The sequence below is a fragment of the Xyrauchen texanus genome, chromosome 18 (assembly GCF_025860055.1).
Source record: "Xyrauchen texanus isolate HMW12.3.18 chromosome 18, RBS_HiC_50CHRs, whole genome shotgun sequence".
NCBI lineage: Eukaryota > Metazoa > Chordata > Actinopteri > Cypriniformes > Catostomidae > Xyrauchen > Xyrauchen texanus.
Window position 1 is genome coordinate 27,183,783 of NC_068293.1, and position 22,405 is coordinate 27,206,187.

Below are 22,405 nucleotides of genomic sequence, written 5' to 3' on the forward strand. Positions count from 1 at the left end.
CCTTAATGGGATCAAGTACAACAATTTACTTACTGACTTATATCACAGAAAATAGAATGCATATGTATTTACATGATAAATAGATACATTTTTATCATCAAAATACATTTCAACTTGTCATCTGATTCTGATACCCCATCCCCCCACTGTTATTGTGAAAATGTTTCGGTCGAAACACCTGGCCAAACAAATGTGCGGAACACACACAATGTGCATTGTGCACTAGAGAATCAAAATGTCTCACCAAAGGCTAAAATCAGGGGCACAAAAAAGAAAAACAAGCAAACAGAGAGTAAAAGTGAACGAGAGGCGATGGCCAAATTTCTTGCCAAGCATGAAGCACTAGGTATAACAGGCAAAACTTAACGTGGCAAAAGCGAGGAGCTAGTGTAGACTAGCAAATAAAACTGCAGCTAGCTAGCTTAACCTTTAAATAACATTAGCTTTTCACTTAACTAGATAAGATATCAATATAATAGATATATATAAATGCCCTTATAAGTAGGGATGGGTACCAAAACCCAGTATTAAATGGGCCCCGGTGCTAAATTATTAAAGACCATAGTATTGATAAGCTTCGACATTATGGTTCTTTTTAACGTTTTGGTGTAATTTCTAATCACGCTGCTGAAGCCTCTTTACTCTGTTTCGGAGCTGCGCTCCACACACACACTAGGGGTGACCAGATCCCAAAAAAACAAATGTGGGATAAAGAGTAGCTATGTTAATGTGGGACACGTTACCAATGCTGAGAAGTCAAAAGTTTTTTTATATGACATCTATCTAAATTAAAAAATAAACATCACAATTTTCCCCGGTGCTATGTAGGCAGCAAAGACGGTGACAGGTCCACCTGCACTTGACCCACATGTGTGCAGTTTGATTGACATCAAACACAGCCCCTTGATGACAGCCTTCCCTGCTTTCTTCACAGTCATTGGATACAATTATTTTATTGATATTTTAGATTAGTTTCCAGATTTGTTGAGAAATTGAGTTTATTTAGTGACTTTGCTGTTGTAAACATTACTTTTGCTACTCTAGAAACAACATTCTTTTAAAAAATGATATATTTTTATCAATTATTTAATAATTGATAAAAAAACAAACTGATAAGGAGTATCAATCAGAGTAATAGTATTGATAAAATCCTAACGATACCCATCCCTACTTATAAGGCAATTATATTGCAACGTGCTGGAATAACTAAAGCTTGTAATTAGCTAATTTTTAGGCCTGAAGTCAGCAAGAAAATAATCAGACACTTCCTATGATATCACCCTCTATCAGAAACTGAGGGAGAGACGAGCATCCCCACCATGCAGAGCAGGTCCACTGAGGGAGAGACTGGCATCCCTAAACAGTGAGTGAGTGGGTAACACAAGGATGGGTGGGTGGTGGTGGATGGTGCTGGAGTGTGTGTGGATGAGGGCAGTGCCGCGGTAAGTAGGGGTTGCTGGGGTTGCTGTTTTTTTGTTGTTGTTTTTTTAACTAAATAAAAACAAAAATCATTAAGAGTAAGAAAACGCTCTTTATTGGAATATTAGTTTTTCATATTCAGGTTGGCAATGAGAATGTACAAGCAGTCTACAAGCACTCCGCACAGTCAAAGTCTGTCGCACCGGGGGGGCCCAATTTGGAAAATGTTGTCCTCTGTCCATAAATCCTGATGGCGGCCCTGGCTGTTAGTAAATCGATACATAGACCAGATGGATGTTTTTGACTTGTTGGGCTGGACTTGGAAGAGAAATTCGGCCTGGGATTTTAAATGGCAACTGGCCCAAAACTTGTCTGGGGAGGGGGTCGGTGTACTTTTCTGCATATCGAGTCGCCGTGTTGTGCTCCGTTCTTCATATCGTGCTGGCTCATTTTAACTTATCTCGGCCCATTCGCCACGTTTCAAGCCCGCTCGGTTCTCCCGATGGTCAGTTCGTCCCTGATCGGCCCCAAATAGCGTCGGCATACCAGGAAAATGCCCGGTATGCCAGATTACCCGTCCAGCCCTGACTCTTAGCACATCACATCTCATGGCACAACGGTTGCATTTTTAGTGTACAAATTGTTAATTTTATTTACACATTGCAAATCAATGTCTGTTTTAAAACATTTAAATATTCAGAAAGGGCTGGGTACAGGTCTATCCCCCAGATTTATAGTGTATTATAGTATTTACAGTAGCAACTGGCCACAAGGCTAGACATGGCTCCTGTAATGGCAGTGTCCAGTAATCCTCATTTGTATGGCGTATCATGGAAAAACTAACACAAGCTACTTTCAAAAAAAGAAGAGAAATATCTCCTCAACTGTGAGTCTATCCTTAAATTAAAAACATTAAAAACGTGTCTGCATAGACCTCATTCACAGAAGTGGCATCTTTACATTTTTAATAGGAATGTTGAAAACAAGACTATGAAGGATAGATGTACAGTCTCTTCAATGGGCTGTACTGCAGTTTAAAGTGTTTTTGGATCGTTCACCAACGAAGCATTGAAAAAAATATATTTTCAAGAACAGTCAGTAGACAAAAAACTCCAGACAACATGAGTTGTGGAAAATCAGATGTGATCTAGGAGTTTTTGAAGCTTTATAGTGTGTGTGCCACTCAAGAGCCAGCAAGTCTATCCCTCACAGCAACATTGTCATTCCCATTAAAAATCAAAGATGGCGCTACAGTGAATAAGGTCTGTTTTTAAAAATTTAAGGCTGTTTTTAAAAGTATAATAATGTGTCCTGCATGCATGCCCCTTTGGGGCAGTTCACACCAAATGCATTTTTGTATTCATCTGTGCTGTTTTTTAATAGTTTGCCTATGTAAACTCTTGCTAGACAGACATCTTTTACCATTGCGCCACATCTCACTGTTTTTTCAGCATCTTACACAAGAGTGTTGCATTGTTTTAGAGGAGGTGTCAAGTTAAAATATCTTCAGCTGCTAAAAGCGTGTCCCGAGACACCTGCGTTCTCTTCTGCTTATTGCACCATGTCTTGCCTTTTTAATGCAATGAACTGCCCCTCACTGTTGTACCTTTGTATAATTTTGTTGAGTAGGTATGTTGTTCCTTCACATAGATTTTGGGGATTGCTTGTGTAATGGTAGTCAGCTGAAAGATAGCTGTGCAATATGTATAAACCTCACTCTCCTGACCTCAACGACTGATGCTAGGGGCTGTAGCCTTTAGCCTCCTTGTTAGCGCACCCACCTCCCATGCTGGAGATGCCAGTTTGACTCCCGTACGGATGGGGTAGTACAGGAGTGTCACACTTGACTTTAATTGAATTAGTGACAGTGGTTAGCAATTTGATTGCATTCTATGTATACATTGCCATCTAGATTTCATTGCAGGTGAATCAGCAGAAATCTTTTAAAAACCAACAGGCCTGTGAAATGCTTGCCAGCCTCATGACAAAAGAAACTCATTAGAGAATGTTTACTCTTCCTACTCTTCTACACATGTCCTGTTATGTTCTCTGTGTCATTGTGCCTGTTTCCAAGAGGTATCACCAACGGACCACTTGGCTGGCATAGTCCTCAGTTGTGGTGACCTGAGGTTGGGCTTCCTCACTTGGTTGCTTGCTTTGGTTAACTCGCCGCTTCCTGAGCCAGCGCCGCTCCTCCCTCCTCTTCAATCTCTCCTCCTGTCGCTCGCGCTGCCGTATGAACTGGTATCTCTGCACAAACAAGTCCTTGGCAAAGTCATACAACTGCATATCCAGAAAATTCAGTTGTTCTATGTGATGTCGCATGTCGTCGTGCAGCTCCACATTGGCGGCGCGCGTACTGTTGAGCTGCGTGAAAGCGGAAATAAATCTCAAACGAAAGGTACGCTCAAACAGGAACTGTGTCTTGCGCTGGAATTCAGTCAGGCCATAAAAAGCCATGTTCTTCAGGTTGCTCATGGCGCTAGCTAGCAGAATAGGGTTTCGTTCACTCTCATTCATGGTGGAGAGGTTGTAGCAGCCCACCAGACTGAGATCGGCCAACATACGCACCTGCCGGTTGTTGGCCAGGTTGGAAGGGCAGTCCATGAACTCATGCAGAGTGACCCCCGACCAGTCATCTCCACTATAGCAGGTGGGCAGCTCGTCCTGTGTGGGTGAGCGTCCATCACACATGTGAAGGGAAGTCTTCCAGGTAGCACCACGCTGCACGTGCTTCCATTCACTCAGGTAACGTGATACAGGGTCTCGTAGCATGGTGATGTAGTAGAAGTTCCTGCAATGGCAATCACAAAGTTAATTACATTTAAACACACACACACACACACACACACAAATTATATAAAATACAAATTTACACAGTAAAAATCATCAAATGGAATTCCAAAAATATTGTTTGTTTTCAAACAGATTTATTGAACACACTTCATCTGCCATGGGTTAGGAAAAACAGATTGTCCTGCCCCAAACTCATACCATTGGTTGAGTCAGTGTTTCTGTGTTTGACAGGTTGGGATGCTCAAACAAACCATATAATAGTTTAATAGCACCACAGAGCCACAGTGTTTACACTGTGTCGGGGAACTCATTCTGCTAATGGCTTACTTATCAGTAAGTTTGCATTTTAAGCATTATATAGAACAATGTTTCAGTAGTGCCACAGTGTTTAAACACTTTCATGGGATTAACCTACAAATGTTGACAACATTTAGTTGACTCTACTGATATTTATTAGGCTGAGATAGGATAATGTAAGTATTTTAACATCCAATAACAGTCTGAATAATGAATAATATATTTTACAGCTTTTTATTAATCTTGGTTAATGTTCATTTATGAAAATAAAATGGTTAGTTTTCAAGTAATCGTTAGTTAGTTAATGTTAGATATTTACACCCCAACTCAAATAATGGTAGATACTAACTGCACCCTGGTGCAAATAGCGTCAGTTACTATTTGCAGCCAAATTTAAATAATAACATACAGTATATAGGCATCACTGCAGTGTGTTTATTGTGTATATTTAGAGTCCCAAAGACACTACATTAACCCCTACCCCTAAACCTAACCATGGTAAAGTAACCTTGGTTTCACAAAAGTAACAACATCCTTCAGATGGATTTGGTAATACTTGAGTCAATACTTGTGGGTTACCATTAGCTTATATTATACATTATTCACATTAATTACAAACCTGTATACAGTAGTCCTTAGTAGTTCTCTGGGAGGTATGACACATTTTTTATTGATTAGCTAATAGTGAACTATTCAACATTCAACCGAGCGCTAATACTAACTAATTCATTGATCAGAATTTCCTGTTAGTTAATAGTAGTTACTAGAATGTTAATAGTGCATTACTCATTTGTTCCTGTGTAGTTATTCATTAATGACGGAACAGTATTCTAAAGTGTTACTGTAAATTCACATATTTAATTCTATAACTGTACTGTACATACCCCTACCTTGCACATACATTACCACTTGCACATGTAAATACGCCATTCTGTTATATGTCCTATTATTGGTTTGTATTTTTATACTCCCATCTTGTTTTTTCTTCTGTCTCACCGTAATGTTGTGTTTGCACTTGTTTCTCCTAGCACCAAAAATAGTTCCTTGTGTACATGAGAATACTTGGCAATAAATCTCATTCTGATTCTGATATTTACACCATCTTTACACCCCACATCATAGCACCAAAACCTAATGTCTAGTTTGCTGTATACTTCTGTGGTTTCACCAGACTATTGGGGTGCAAATAGCTGCACTATGTAGCAGATGCTATTTACACCGGTGTGAAAATAGACACTGATAATTTTAAGACAGCAATATGCTTTTTTGAGTAACACTTCAGAAAAGAGTGTATAATTTCTTTTTGAGCCAATCACCTGAACCGTACATGGTATGTGACTAATTATTTTGAAGCTGCAGGAAAATGGTGTCATGACAGTGCCGATTGGCTGATAGCATTATAAGAAAAAGAAAAAGCCCTCCCAAGCCCTTTATTAGCAACTATCCTGACAGTACATGAACTGTGACGTAAAGGGAACAGGCTGGTGAAAATATACAGTAAGTCCTTCCAAAAATGTTTTATTTAGTCAGAATTCAGGAATATCTTAGAATGGCTATTAAAAGGAGAAACAGGCACACAGTTATTCCCACCCCAAACTCACTGCATTACTTAAGCCAAAGGTTTACATCTCAAACAAACTGCTTGAAAAAACAGCAAAACTATGAATAGCTTACTTGTCTCTGCATATTAAACTATTATAGGAGAAAACATCTTGTTACTGTCGTAACCTAAGTTCCCTGATGGAGGGAACGAGACGTTGTGTCGATGTAGTGACACTAGGGGTTGCCCTTGGGAGCCCCAAACACCTCTGATCTTGGCCAATGGGAACTGGCAAGTGGAATTTGCATGTCACTCCCCTGGACATACAGGTATAAAAGGAGCTGGCTCGCAACCACTCATTCCGGTTACGCACTGATGAGCCGAGACAAGGTCCGGCCATTTCAGCGGGTAGCCAAGCATTGTTACAAGAGTGACACAATGTCTCATAGGTCCTACCCGGAGGGCAGGAGCTCTACAAACAATGCAACTGGTGGCAGAGGGAGCTCTGCCCAAGGAAGATGTGGATTTACCAAAAGAGAAACAATACACCAGCACATGTGGAGCACCTACCCCAGTACAGGGCATGCTAGCACACGTACTGGGCCGGCATCAAATTTCTCCACCGAATTCACCTGCCACAGGGCTGAGGAGGAAAGACATCCAGGGTTCACCATCTCATGAACTCAAATGGGGGGAAAAAGAACATCTTCCCCTCTGAAAGGGAAAAGATGCTGTATGCAAGCGATATACTCGGCCAGCTGCCCCACATACTTACCTATTCAAACCTGCCAACATGGGACGAAACAGGCTCAACCCGGAGATATAAAATCTCACAAAGGTATTGGGTATTGCCCAGCCCGCTGCTCTACATATGTCTGCTAGAGAGGCACTGTTTGTCAAGGGCCAGGAGGCTGCCACACTCCTAGTGGAGTGTGCTCGTAGTCACAAAAGGGATGGCATGTCCTGGGCCTGGTACGTCAAAGTGATGGCATCCATGACCCAGTGGGCGATCCTCTGTTTGGAGACAGACCTCCCTTTCCACTGTCCTCCAAAGCAGACAAAGAGCTGCTCAGAGTGACCAGAGTAAAGCACTGCGTAGATGCGCTAAGCACGCACCGGACACAGTAACGATCAGGCTGGGTCTGCCTCCTCTTGAGGCAGCACTTGCAGGTTCACCACCTGATCCCTAAAAGGGGTCATGGGAACCGTGGGCACATAACCCAGTCTCAATATCACGTGAGATTACGCCAGACTGAACTCCAGTGGGGCCAGCTGTGTGCCAGCGCGTCTGTGCTGAGGGGAGCTTCAGCCAGTGAGTACCAGAGCAGGCAGTGGGAGGATTCCAGGAAAGCAAACATGTCTACCTGTGCTTCACTGAATCGACTTCAAATCAGCTGGACCACCTGGGGGTGTAATGTCCACTCCATGCGTACCTTGTACGCATCCTTCATCTCGACCAGGTTAACCCACAGGTGGTGCTCCTGGACCACCAAGGTGGACATCGCCTGCCCGAGAGCCCGTACCGTGACCTTCACCACCTGGAAGGCGAGATTGGTTGCAGAGCGCAGCTCCTGCATCACTCCCAGGTCAGGAATACCCTTGTGCATCTCTTTCAATGTCTTGGCCTGGTGCACATTCAGGAGGGCTATGGTGTGCAGAGCGGAGGCGGCCTGTCCAGCGGCACTGTAAGCCTTGGTTGCCAAGGACGACGTGGACTTACAGGCCTCGAATGGGAGTCTCGGGCGATTCCACCAGATGGCGGCGTTTTGTGGGCACAGGTGCACTGCAACCGCCTTGTCCACTTGGGAAATCGCTGCGTACCCCCTGGCCATCCCAACGTCGGGGATAGTGAGAGTGGAGAAACATAGATGTCGGGTCCGGGCAGAAAAAGGTGCCTGCTACGACTTCATGAGCTCCTCGTGCACCTCTGGGAAGAAGGGAACTGGGGTGGGACGAGCTCGGCTCTGAAGAAAAAATCTGAATGAGTGGTTGTGAGCCAGCTCCTTTTATACCCGTATGTCCGGGGGGAGTGGCATGCAAATTCCACTCGCCAATTCCCATTGGCCTTTTCTCAAAGATCAGAGGTGTTTGGAGCTCCCAAGTGCGACCCCTAGTGTCACTATATCGAATCAACGTCAAGTTAAAAATACATACATCACCTTTAAATTGCTATGTGGGAATAAATTAAACTGCTAAGACTCCAGCGGTGAGCATGTATTAATAGAAAGATGACATTCATATTTGTAACTGTCTCACTGTAATTTCCATCAATGCATTACTATATGATTGTGTTGTGTGGGTGGGTTTATTGCACACACACACACACACACACACACACACATACAGTACAGAGGGTGTCAGGCTGTAGGGTGTTATTAGAACCCTGCCGGCAGCAGCTGTATCCGGCTCATCTTACAGAGTGGGAGGAGTACAAACACTCTCTCATTAGCCTGTCCCAGGGACACAAACACATGCAGGAAGAGGTGTCAGAACAAGCCAGCTCAGTGGGCTGGCTGCGAAACGGGGCCAAACGGGCTGCAATAAGCTGAAATGGGCTGCCGTGTTATGTTGAACTGGCGTGAAGGCTAAATAGGGCCCCAAATAGAGCCGCGATATGCAGAAGAGGACAGTGACACATAACCACCACCACAAACAGTTCTCATCTGATTTTTCTAAGAGTTAACATAATTATCTGAACTATTATATTAAAATGTATTTTAGCTATTGTCTCATTTGCTTTTATTTTGTATTTCTCCTAAGACATTTTAGAAGAAACATGAGAACTGAGAAATGTAGATTTACAGACCATAGCTAACATCCACTTTCCTCTGGGTACTATGTGCAATCGTCTAAATGAAGTATCACCCAACAGCAACCAACAAAGAAGCAAAAAGGTACTTTGTAATAGCATTATGCTCTCTGAAACAGATTCCAGAAAGAGCTCTCCATTCTCTAGCTGTCTCAGTTTCAACCCTGTATGTTTTAATAGCCTGTAATTATCCACAATGGCACGATCACCCTCTGCTGTTTTCTATTCAATTACATGCTACCAAGTAGCCAAATATATATAACCAAACTACATGGTTCATGGTTAAAAGTTATCAAATGGCTTAGCAAATGCTTACTTTGTCCAGTGTCTTTTGTATTGCTTGAAGTGTTGTGACTTGTTAAGTGGCCATTTCAGGGAAGAGGGGAGAGAAATCCAAGACGTTTAAAGTGCCCCTTTGGGAAAAGTACTGAGGCCATATAACCATGTTTTATTTATTTATTTATTTATTTATTTGGACATGTACCATGGTAATACCATGAAGATACTGGCCAAGGAAAAAAAAATGATTTTGTAGACCACAGAATTATTCAGATTTTTGTAATGTATCCTTAATGTATTACTTTTTAATAATTCAATGGTCCATTATAATTATTCCTTACTTATGTTAAGGCCAATAACCAAGACTGAACTCACACTTACACTTAGACTATTTACTAGCTAAAATCGGTGCTTACCGAATTCAAAGCACTGCCCCCATTGGCAAACGCACCATATGTGAGCTCCATGAGCTAAAAATTTGAGCTCCATTTTCCAGGTGAAATGTCTACAGAGGGGCACCAAAAGCAAGTTGTTTTCAGCTGTACAGGCTGTCATAAAGTGAAGAGGAATGCATTTTTTACAAGCTTTGCCCCTCAACCCAAAACCCAAACCTAATCCTATCCATCAGTGGAGAAGAAATGTAATGTTAGAGGGGGAAATACAAAGTCCAAATGACACTTGTCAATGATTATGCAAACACTTCCTATTTTTAACATGGGATCCAACCCGGGTCTTCCACGCTGCTGATGCAACACGTTTCCAGTCATGCCACAAATGGAGGACATGCTGGAACCATGTGAAATGTCTGATTGGAGAAGGTGATTTTCATTGAGTCAGCAGCACACTTGGAAACAAACTTGGTGACTTCCCATTTGATCATTTGATATAATGGCTGATATTATAAATGTTGTTTTGCCTGCTTTTGTTCTGTTTACATATACACTACCGGTCAAAAGTTTAGAAACACTTGACTGAAATGTTTGTCATTATCTTAAAATCTGAAGGCGTATACTTAAATGTTTGAAATTAATTTTGTAGACAAAAATATAATTGTGCCACCATATTAATTTATTTAATTATAAAAGTTTTTGAAATTGATGACTTGGACCAAATTATAAAGAAAAGTAGCCAATAAGTGCCCAACATAGATGGGAACTCCTTCAATACTGTTTAAAAATCATCCCAGGGTGATATCTCAAGAAGTTGGATGAAAAAATATCAAGAGTACATTTCTGTAATTTCTAGGCAAAGGGTGACTACTTTGAAGATGCTGAAATATAACACAGTTTTTATTTATTTTGGATTTTTTTTTAGTCACAACATAATTCCCATAGTTCCATTTATGTTATTCCATAGATATGGGGAAATATATAATAAAGAATGAGTAAGTGTTTCAAAACATTTGACCAGTAATGTATCTGTTCACATATGCAGAGTTTAACATGTTACAAGTCAAATCAGGCAGCAAAATATTCTTGTGTACAGTACATTTATTGTTTATTTTCTTTGGAAAAAATGCCACATAAAAAGTGTCTACTATCAATAAAAATCACACTGATGTTACTGGCTTCCAATATCAATCCAACCAGTGTGGCACCATGTCAAAAATTATAATACAGTCTGCCAATACTAATGCAGTCATCAATATATTGTGCATCCTTACTATATACTGTACTCTGTATGTCTTTGTTTAGACAAATACAAATGTGTGTGCTGATACTCCAAATGTAAAGCATTATGAACCCAATCATTCAAAACCTTCAAAGACAGATTGTCCACAAAAACAGTCAGTAATTTTCTGTGGACAAAGGAAATTGATACATCGGTTGTAATTATGAACTCGGTAAAGATTTGTGGATAGGGTGATATTTCTTCAGTCACCTTCAGAAGCTGACGTACTGTATTTACAGTGCTCATCTGGCCCAGTGACGGCATTATGACAAAAGTTGAGAATGCACTCACGCCTCTGTTGACATCTGCCCTTTCCTCATTCAGTTTCTTTCCTGTGCCTCACAGCCATCAGTTCCTCTGCGAAACCTCAGACCTTTTCTCTAAAGGTTGCTGGATTAATCACACCTCTGATTCCACTGAATTTCACACAAATCTGAGCCCTCCCTCTGACTCTTTTTATCTTTTCTCCTCTGCGTGCATCCGTCTATCACTTATTCTGTCATTGTCCCTGTCTCCTTTTCTTAACTTTAATTATTGGTATCAGATATGACATTTTGATTCAGTACAAGGATATTCTCGGTGAAATTATATTGGACCAGAATCATCCTTGGGGAGATAAACCTGCGGATAAGAAGGATCTTTCTGTGCTGTCTGAGGATGCTAATAACAGAAATGAAACTAAAAGTGATTTGCATTTGAAATTGTTACACATGATGAGACAGTTGAAAAAACAGATACTGTTATTATGAGACAAAGCTGTATCATTATTTTGTCAGTTATATATTTCATTCTGTTCCTCTATCTATACATTTGCTGAAAACTTGGGCCCGCTTTAAGTTTAAATGTAGGGCTGTCAATGAATTAAACATTTGAAACAAATTAATCAAATTAACCGCAATTAATCGCATATATATAAATATTTGCTGAGAAAGGCCAGCAAATAACAATAATTCACTATATAATGATTACATAATTATAAATAGTTATATTTAAATAATTATAAATATAACATATATTATAAATAGAATAATTCATATAATTTAAATGCATTACATCATTGTGGCAGATGGGAAAAGGATTGATAAGACTACACAAAGTTGGTTTAGGAGGCAATATAGTGTTTATTTCCATATTATTGAACATAAGCCTATTATTGGCCTACAATCAACAGCATCTGAATTTGTCAATCTGTCCAAGATAGATTTATTCAAAGGGATTTTCTAAGGAGGCATAAATGTACACATGCATCATACGTATGCTTTTGGAGCATCTCACTTTTGTTGCGTTGTGGGGGACATGATTAATTGCATAATATTTTTTTACATGTTTTATCGCCCTATGTAAAAGCTCTCATTTACTTTAAAAAGAACTGTGAAAACATCTTTTAAATATTTTCTACATTCTGTTATATTTTCTGTACATGTTCTTTTTTCACTTTCAGTAAATTCTCAGTTTTGAGTACAGTTTTAAAGGCTTTATGTTAATGGCTTTGAGTCTGATGGAAGTTAGCAGGACAGCTGATTGTAATTTACTGCAGCTTTAATCTGTACATATTTGAAAATAATAAGAATAAGAATAAGAATAATAATAATTATTATTAATAATTATAATAATTGAGTAGGGAGCCATGATCTTGTCTAGTCAGTGTTAGCATGTGTGCTCTGACAAATTGAGCTGTGTTCATGAGCCGTATTTCCGAATTGTCCTGTGTCATCTACCAATAATAATAATAATAAAATAAATTGAGAGGGATCCGTCCTTTCACTGCAAATTATGGTGTGCAAAAATCCATTCAAATGATTGATGTGAATAGTTGATGTAGACATCTGATAACCAAAGGTTTCTCCAAAACAAAACTACAAAACATTTTTGGTAACACTTTATTTTGATGGTCCCAAGTATATATTTAACTGACTATAAGTGACTATTTAACTGAAAATAAGTGACTTATCAACTGGCTTGCTATGGCTAGTAAACAGTGTTTCAACAAACATTCAGTAGACTTACATTCATTAATTGCAAACCCTACTTGAAAAACTGACCCAAACCGATTGGGTTCTCAGGTCGTCGGGTCCGGGTCGGGTTGCAGATCTCTAATCCTAAACTAACACCTAAACCTAACCAATAGTGTCCAAAAAAAGAAGAAAAAAAAGGAAATGAAATTAAATGAAAGGCACGTTTTCTGAATTAACCACTATCTGGTGTCCGTTCTATGACACTGTCATGTTACTTGACAGTTTGCTTAAGTTTGACTTGTCTTGAACCACTGTATTTCAGAATCTAATGTTCAACACTCTATGAGGTGAGCTACTGTGAGAGCTATTTGCATTGGATTAATTGTAGGTGAGTCTATAATACCAGCGTTAAAATATATAGTTTTTCAAATAATGTGTTAAGTGACGACCGCAGAGGTCACTCCCGAGACTCTGTTCATGCCCACTTCTGCCTTCCACGGCTCCGCCCACAGAGTCTTCCAAGGTGCTGCCCACTCCTCCAGAGACTCCTCCTCTAGCAGCTCAGAACGCACCTCCAAAAATTCTTCCTCCAGCGGCCTCGCCCGCTTCTCCAACGGCTCCACCTCCTGAACCAGTCTCGGCCCTGCGGCCTCCTATCAGGACTCCTGACCCAGTCCCTACCCTGAGGTGTACTCTTTGGTCTCCTGTCTGCCCGCCTGATCTGCTCTGGTCTTCTCTCCGTCAGTTTGCTTATGTTTGACTTGTCTTGAACCACTGTAATTCAGAATCTAATGTCTAACACTCTACGAGGTGAGCTACTGTGGAAGCTATTATATTATACGTTAAAATATATAGTTTTTCAAATAATGCGTTAAGTGTTTCAAAGTGCTCTGTCTGGGAGTAAAAGAAAATAAATAACTGTTTCATTGCCTAATAAAGTAATTGTCATACCTTTTTTGTCCTGACTTTTATGTGGTAAATCTTGTTTAGTTTCCTGTTAGTTTTGTAGTCCTTTGTAGTTTTATTTCATGATTATTTCACCCTGGTTGGTTCCCCAGGTGTTCCTCATTCCCTGATTGTTTCCACAGGTGTTCTTTGTTTCCCCTGGTTTCTTTTTTAGTCTTTACATGTATTATTCTGTCATGTTCTGTACTTGGATTCCCTCTGTTTTGTTTTGTTTTGTTTTGTTTTGTTTTGTTTTGTTTTGTTTTGTTTTGTTTTGTTTTGTTTTGTTTTGCTTTGCTTTGTTTTGTTTTGTTTTGTTCTGAGTTATTTTCGTGTTATTAAAGCTGCATCTAGATTCTCATTCCTCGTCTGCCTTGTTAAAATAATATTGTAAGTGTCTGCTGAAAGCTCCAATTACCAGATAAATGTTGAAGATTCAAGAGAAACATATTATTTATTTAGTGCATTTTAATGAGCCAGTATTTTGCTACAACTGATAGCTTCTATCAAGTTTGACTCTTTTGCAGTAATATTTAGGCAATATCACACAAGCAAGAATTCTCCATCTTAACTGAATTTCAGCATGAGGCCACAGGTAATTACAGTCCAATACAGCATCACTGCAGGTGTGGTATTGCTTTAATTCAACAGTCCTATAAATAAGATGTCAGTTTAGAGTAACTTATGTTTTAAACACAATATGGCCAGTAATTTTGTCTAATGTTGCTGCTCTAACGAAAAAAATTATTCCAGTAAAATATAAAAGATAGCACTGCTGTGAAAAAGGTCCATTAATCACTGATAATTTCGCTCCATCAATGCTCTCAAATTTCATAGGCATGCCCATATTCAAACTTCTAGATGCATTGCACCAGGCCAAATGCTCTTTGTTCTCACTTGTTGGACATGTCTGTGTTAATGTGTTTATATACTATATGTTGCATGTAATTTGTAAAGAAACAACATAGGATACAAACATTTTTGACGGCTGTTCGAAAAAAGAGAAGAAAAAATGGTCTCAGTGGTCGATGTGGCCGTATATAAAAAAAAAATGTTCAAATGAAAGGCAGAAATGAAATACAAAAAATGTAATACAAAAATTAAATACAAGAATGAAATAAAGTACAAAGAAATACGGTAGAGGCCAGTCTTCACGTGTGCCAAAACTTAGTCAAACTCCACACATGCAATCCATATGCATCCCAAAGCATTATCAACCGATGAACAAAACAGGGAGCTCTCTTGCACAATGTATGTTCTCACATTTCTAACATGAGAGAGTGCCGGAAAGCAGGTGACACAAAACTCCAGACATTAAAGAGGCCACGTCCAATTTATGACGAGTTCAATTATATCAAATTTCTCCACTTGGTTACATTCATATATATAAATATATATATATTAGTATGTCTTCTGCAAAGCACTTTGTGAACGTTGTATTTAAAGGTAAATAAAGTTTTACTTATGGCATGTATTGTGAATTGTTAATTATGGTGACTAGAAAAGTTTTACAAGGCTGCAGAAACTGACAACTTTTTTAAGTGATTGCTGAGATAAAAAATGGAATACGCTCAGATTAATTTCAGCTTACATCTGTTGTGTTATAAATTTTTAAGTACATTTACCGATGATTTCTGAGAATTTTTTTAGTTTTATTAAACTGCTTTCTTTCCCTAGTTTCCAGGAAATTGCCTATTACACTAAACCACTTAATCTGAAAGCAATTTAGCTCCTCCATTACATTCTCCATTAAAGAAATGGTATGATATGTAATAATCAACCCAGATAGCACACAAATGTAAATCTCTGAAATGTCTTTTAAGTCTTTTCATCTGGAAAGCTTAACATCTGCTAAATATCTAAAAAGTTCAGATTTACAAACATTTTAAATTATGAATGTCTCAAAAACATCTGATGAATGTCTTATTGACATCTGAGAGGAAACATCAATGCTCAATTCATCATTTGCTCAATCATTGCAGATGAGCAAACACAAATCTCAAATAAATGTCTGGGTGATGTACATGTGCTATCAGGGAAGGAGAGTTTGATTTTGCTAATAAACTTCAGGATCATTAAAGCTGTGTTATTTTCTACTTATTCTCATCGTCCTTATATGGAATACTGAACTAATCTAATGAGCCATCTGGCAATTGGCAATAAGAAAATATGGAAACCTTGCCTATAAGCTGATATACTGTATTCAATCTTCTATGTTTCACTGCTGCCATTAACAGTTTATGCATGGTTAAAACGATGAGGATTCTTAGTTATATACATATGTCATTTATCATTTAAGCATAATTTACAAAATATTTCAAAAGGATTTTTTAGAAATAGAAAGCAACTTTTAATTAGTCATCTATAGACCTCTGCATCACTAACTGCGTGAAACTAAGATGGCACATGTAGATTGGAGTTTATTGACACAAATGTAGCCATTATATATACACAAAATGTTCTTTTTTTAATGTAACACTCAAACTGTCATGTGCTCATTTCTGCTTCAATGCAATCTTCCTCTGTTGTCGCTCTTGGCAGAATGGAGTGAGAGCCTGGAAACATACATTATTTGTAACGAATATCATCCCCTATTGGTGCCTGTACTCCCTCTGGTAGCCCATAATGGACTGTTTTCCAGACTCTCTAAATCTCCTGTCTCTTTGATGGTGACGGAATGGGGACGGCATGTCACCTGGGAAGAAACAAAAGAAACGATGGGGCCTTCATTTATTTGTCAGGAAGCTGGCATTAGGGGCACATGACTCTGTGTGCATACTGAAAATGGCACAAAGTGGCCGTTACGATGCTGCAAGAAAAGCCTGCCCTTCAACCCAGGCACACTGCAACAACCACATCAGTGTTCAGAGGCAAACAAAAGCGAATTGTGTTCTCTTGGAGGGTCCTTGTTCTTGTGCTTAAACTGATTTGACTATTGATCCAGCCATCCTTCTGTGTCTTAAGTATATTTGTCAATAGGCACAGAATGTAATGCAGGCATAGAGAAACTTACAATCTGAAAGCCTGCAGTATAAGCTAGACACTTATCCTATATATGCCCTTTTGAGAGGAAATGGGAAGACTGCATTTGTATGAACACAGGAAAGCACTTAATACATTGTGATAACATACTGTTGGCTTGGTACAAACTCTCTTCATTGTATCTGTATGATGCCGAAGGCCATAAATCCATTTTTAGATAATCAAATCATCTTTCAAAGGGGCCGGAAGTGGTAAAGGGGAGGTTAGACAGAGGTTTAATGGAGCCAAAGTAAAGGCAAGAGTCCCTATTTCTTTCTATTTTTACGAAAATCATCATGATATTTATAGATGCTACTAAAGACTAAAGTATTGTTGTATTGTCCCTCTTGATGTATTTTATATTTAAACAGGATGCCAGGATGGGACACTTTTTATTTAAAAAATTAAAATAAAATACAAAATATTCATTTGACTATTTTCCATCACAGCTGTGAGCCATGATTTGCTATTTGCTATTTCTAATCTGAGGAGGGACATTCTTATTCTTGAGAACATTTTATTGGACAAAAGCCTGAATAAGCCTCTTAGTGTGAGATGAATTCACATTAGTCAATTTTCACTAGCATATAAATTGCCTCAAAAAAAGTCACAAAACTCCAATTTAAATTTCATGGGCTCTTTAAGGATGTCTTCAACCCATTTAGGCTCTGTCAAAAGAATGCACATTTTTCATAGCAGTGGACAATTCCTCTAGAGTAAGTTTAATTTGAGAATTTGCATCCACTATATTAGAGCCACTCTGTCAGTGTGAAAATCAATATCTTTGATTACACTGCCTATTATGTGTTATCAAGTCACTTATTCGGATTGGTAGAAGTAGGGATGTGAGTGTGTGTATGTGAGAGAGAGAAAGTGTAAATGAGTATACACATACAACAAGGATAACATTTATGAACTCTGAATTTCTAAACAGACTAAAAACATAATCTGATCACGTTTGTAAATAATAATCATAAAGTAATCTCATTTAATAAACAACATTTTTAGTTAATGTCTTATATTTTTGGAGTGCCTTGGTTGAGCAGCCTGCTTTAGATCATGACATAGCATTTCAATAAGACTGGGGTCAAGACACAGTCCAGGTGCAAGTGGATTTGGCGAAAATGTTCGAGCAACGTGCAAATGGGCTGGGACAAATGCAATTAAATTCTGAGGCTCTTCTTTTGCCACTTTGCCACAACTTTGGAGGGATGCTTGGGGTCATTGTCAATTTGGAAGACCAATTTGCGACTTAGCTTTAACTTCCTGGCTGATGTATTGAGATGTTGCTTCAATATATCCACATAAATGTCCTTCCTCATTATGCCATCTATTTTGTGAAGTGCACCAGCCCCGACTGCAGCAAAGCACTCCCACAACATGATGCTGCCACCCACATGCTTCATGGTTGGGATGGTGTTCTTTGGCTTGCAAGCCTCACCCTTTTTCCTCTAAATATAACGATGGTCATTATGGCCAAACAGTTCAATTTTTGTTTCATTAGACCAGAAGACATTTCTCCAAAAAGTAAGATCTTTGTCCCCATGTGCACATTCAAACTGTTGTCTGGCTTTTTTTAATGGCGGATTTGGAGCAATGTCTTCTTCGTTGCTGAGTAGCCTTTCAGGTTATGTTGACTCTTTTATAGGACTCGTTTTACAGTGGATATAGATACTTGTCTATCTGTTTCCTCCAGCATCTTTACAAGGTCCTTTGCTGTTGTTCTTTTTGCACCAAACTACATTAATCTCTAGTAGACTTTCTGAGCAGTATGATGGCTGCATGTATGGTGTTTATACTTGCGTACTATTGTTTGTACAGATGAGCATGGTTCCTTCAGGTGTTTGGAAATTGCTCCCAAGGATGAACCAGATTTGTGGAGGTCCACATTTCTTGGCTGATCTCTTTTGATTTTCCCATGATATCAAGCAAAGAGGACCGGAGTTTGAAGGTAGGTATTACAATACATCCAGAGGTACACCTCCAATTCAGTACACCAGAAGCTAATTGGCTAATTGCCTAAAGGCTTGACATAATTTTCTGAAATTTTCCAAGCTGCTTAGGCACAGTTTACAGTGTAGTGAAATGTAGTGACAGTGTAGCCTATGTAAACTTCTGACCCACTAGAATTGTGATATAGTCAATTAAAAGTGAAACAATCTGTCTGTAAATAATTGTTGGAAAAAATGACTTGTGTTATGCACAAAGTAGATGTAAATGACTTGCCATAACTATAGTGACTTGGTGTGGTTAATAAATTAGTTTAAATGTCTTCAACCTAAGTGTATGTAAACTTCTGACTTCAACTGTATATGTAGTTAATTCCTTCAAGCACCAGTGATATAAACAAGCACAGCACATTAAAGAAGTTGTATGTATATGGGATGTATATGAATTTTAAGAATAGATATATGAAATTAAGTTATTTTGTGCATTAAATGCTGCATCCTTGCCTCATTTATGAGATTTTGCAGATTGTTATAACCCTCTTCTCTGTCATTTCATAAATTACTGCTGCCATGATTAGTAGAAAATGTTTATACCTATAAAAAAATCTATGTACTGGCTGTTTATCCATGGGTGGTAATATCACAACATTAATTTGCCAGCCAAATAGCACTCAATTTTGTGAATAAGGCGCAATTTACACTATAATACGACAAACAAAAAGAGGTGTGTTTGGACTGAAAAAATGACCTAGTTTAAATCCTCATGACACAGTTCTATGTTAGAGCATTTAATATCTGGTTAAACTGGATTTCGGCTGGTTAGTGAATGTGATGCAGGTTTTTATGCTAAAACATTTGTATGCAAAAGTGGTGCAAATATTTTGTGAATTTTGTCTGGAAGCATGAGATATAATAATCAATAGGCAGCAATTCTTTTTTGCAGCATTTTTTCTCCATGGTAACCAATGAACATGGTTCTTGATCATTTTTTGAGATCACTCACTGGGCTAAGCCTTTCCTCTCTGGGGGCTTCTAAAAAGCCTAGAATGAGAGAAACATTAGTCATCAAAAATTTTGCAACTGACAGTCTATTTAGAATGAACGTCATGGTTACTGTTGTAACCTCCGTTCCCCGATGGAAGGAACGAGACGTTGTGTTCCCCTTGCCACATCACTTTTCCTACCACTGTAATGCGCCGCAAACCCTGAAGGGTAGGAACCTTGGGCACGTAGACCGGACGTGGTCTTAGGATGAGGTGAGCATCCGCAGGACCGAACTCAAGGCAAGTGTCGCTGACAGAGAACGCTTGCAGATCCCCAACCCTCTTGATGGAAGCGAGCGCAATCAGGAGGGCTATCTTCAAAGAGAGGGCTTTGAGCTTGACTGAGTCAAGCAGCTCAAAGGGGGGTCTCTGAAGGCCTGAGAGGACCACTGAGAGATCCCAAGAGGGGAACAGGCTTGGACGGGAAGGGTTCAACCTCTGGGCACCTCTGACAATCAAGTCATGCTTACCAAGGGATTTGCCGTCCAATGCTTCGAGGTGGGCTGAGATAGCAGCAACATACACCTTCAAGGTGGAGCAGGACAGCCTCCCCTCCAACCTCTCCTGCAGGAATAAAAGCACTGACCGAACTGCGCATCTCAGTGTGTCCTCCATCGTGTTGTGGTCACTCGGGATATGAGTGCCGTGCAGTGACCTGAGTCACGGCTGACTCCAAAGGAGGAGATGGCGGGCGAGTCGTGACATATGACGAAAGTGCATGTCGCCTTGGGATTTATGTACGCTACTGTTGTGGTGCTGTCTGAACGGATCAAGACGTGCTTGCCCCGAACAAGCGGGAGAAACCTCTGCAAGGCAAGGAATACAGCCAACAACTTGAGGCAGTTGATGTGCCAACACATTCGGGGCCCTGTCCAGGAGCGAGTGGCTGAGTGCCTGTTGCACAAGGCACCCCAACCTCGTTGAAGGCATCTGTGGTGACCACGACACGTCTGGACACCTGCTTTAGGGGGACTCCTGTCCACAGAAAACAGAGGTCTGTCCAAGGGTTGAAAGTCAGACGGCAGGAAGGGGTGATTAACACACGGTATGTGCCATGCCGCCATGCCCATCTCGGGACTCAAGTCTGGAGCCAACGCTGAAGCGGTCTCATATGCATCAACCCGAGCGGCGCAACCGCTGCCAAGGATGCCATATGCCCCAGGAGCCTCTAGAACTGTTAAAGAGGAACCGCTGTGCCTGGCTTGAAGCAATGCTTACTGCGCATGCTCAGTTGTGAGGCACGCTGATATTGAGACTGTCTAACTCCAAGCCGGGAAAAGAGATGCTCTGAAGTTGAACTGAAGCCCCAAACGGCTGAGGTGCACGAGCACCTGGTACCTGTGGGCATATAGTAACTCTCGAGAGTGTGTGCTAGGATGAGGCAGCTGTCGAGGTAATCGAGTATGTGGATGCCCACTTCCCGTAGCTGGGCAAGGGCTGCCTTTGCAACCTTGGTGAAGACGCAAGGGAACAGGCCAAAGTGGAGGTCCTTGTACTGATATGCCTGACCGTCGGACGCGAGCTGTAGGGAGGGTCGAGGCCAAGGCAGAATGGAGACATGAAGTACGTTTCCTTCAGGTCTACCTCTGCGAACCAATCTACCTACATAGAAATAATAATTTTTTTTTAAGTTAATATGTTAGCTATGCCCCTGGTTGGTGGTTTATGTGTATGAGATGCAGGGTTTGGGAGACAATACTGCACATCAAAGTGGCATACACAGTTGTTTGTGAATTTCAATAATAAAATAAATGTGTTGAAAAATCACAAGACTGTAGCTAAATGTTTAAGCAACACCCCTTCAGTGATTCCACCCTGAGGTTAAATCCACCCTGAGACATCAAAGCAGATGCGACACAACCACAATGAGTGAGGTAGTGTAGTTATCGATTCCCTAAAGTATAAAACTGGTATCGGCAGCCGGCTGTTCAAAACCACCGATTTGTTCACTCATTCACAATTCCCCCCAAAAATGTAAATCTACTTTTAGTTTGATAGGACCGCTCCGACATTTACAAGAATATGATTGGAAAGGGTTTGTCATTTCCGACTTAATAATTTATTTATTTTTTGCTGTTCGGACTACAAGAAACTAATTATGGTTGAGTTGAATACAGCAAACAATCAAATTTTGCTGCCTGTCTGAACAAAGCCTTTGTAACAGCATGAGAAAATTCCAGAAGACCTCAAACAAGTGAAACGTTCTCTCATGGATAAAGAGTCTTGACTGTGTAATAGGGGGCTATGTTAAACACTGGTGTTATTGATGTTGGGTTGGGAGCTATTGGGTTTCAGATAGAAACAATTTGTCCCTACGAGAGTGTCGCTCTGACTGCACAGAAAACAAACAAGCATCAGTGGGTCCAAGAATTTGATTCTGACAAATGAATCCGGCTTCAAGGTGTTTGCTGACATCCTTTATCATTTACTCTCTGAATTCAGATGCGCATCTTCTTGACTGAATTCAAATGACGAAACGACTTGTGGCAAAGTGCATTTGTAATTAATGGTTAATGTGGTGATGTGTTTAATAGTTTATCTGTCCTTACTTACAGCCACTGTGTAATGTTACTTTAGAGGGTAACACAATTGGAATATTACATTATTGTTTTTTTAGAGATATCAATCTAATTAAACTCTGCAAATTATTCTCAAAATATTGGAGAAACATTTTTTATTCA

At 39.8% G+C, this 22,405-nt stretch overlaps 1 protein-coding gene across 1 annotated transcript in view; it reads right to left on the reverse strand.

Annotated features, from left to right (window-relative positions):
* Positions 1 to 1,844: 1,844 nt before the first annotated feature.
* The window catches only part of LOC127659198 (heparan-sulfate 6-O-sulfotransferase 3-B), a 60,108-nt gene continuing 39,547 nt past the window's right edge, over positions 1,845 to 22,405 (reverse strand). The window contains exon 2 of the mRNA XM_052148898.1: positions 1,845 to 4,213. Within this exon, the coding sequence (XP_052004858.1) occupies positions 3,499 to 4,213 (715 nt within the window). The 3' untranslated portion in view covers positions 1,845 to 3,498. The remainder of the gene's footprint in view (positions 4,214 to 22,405) is intronic.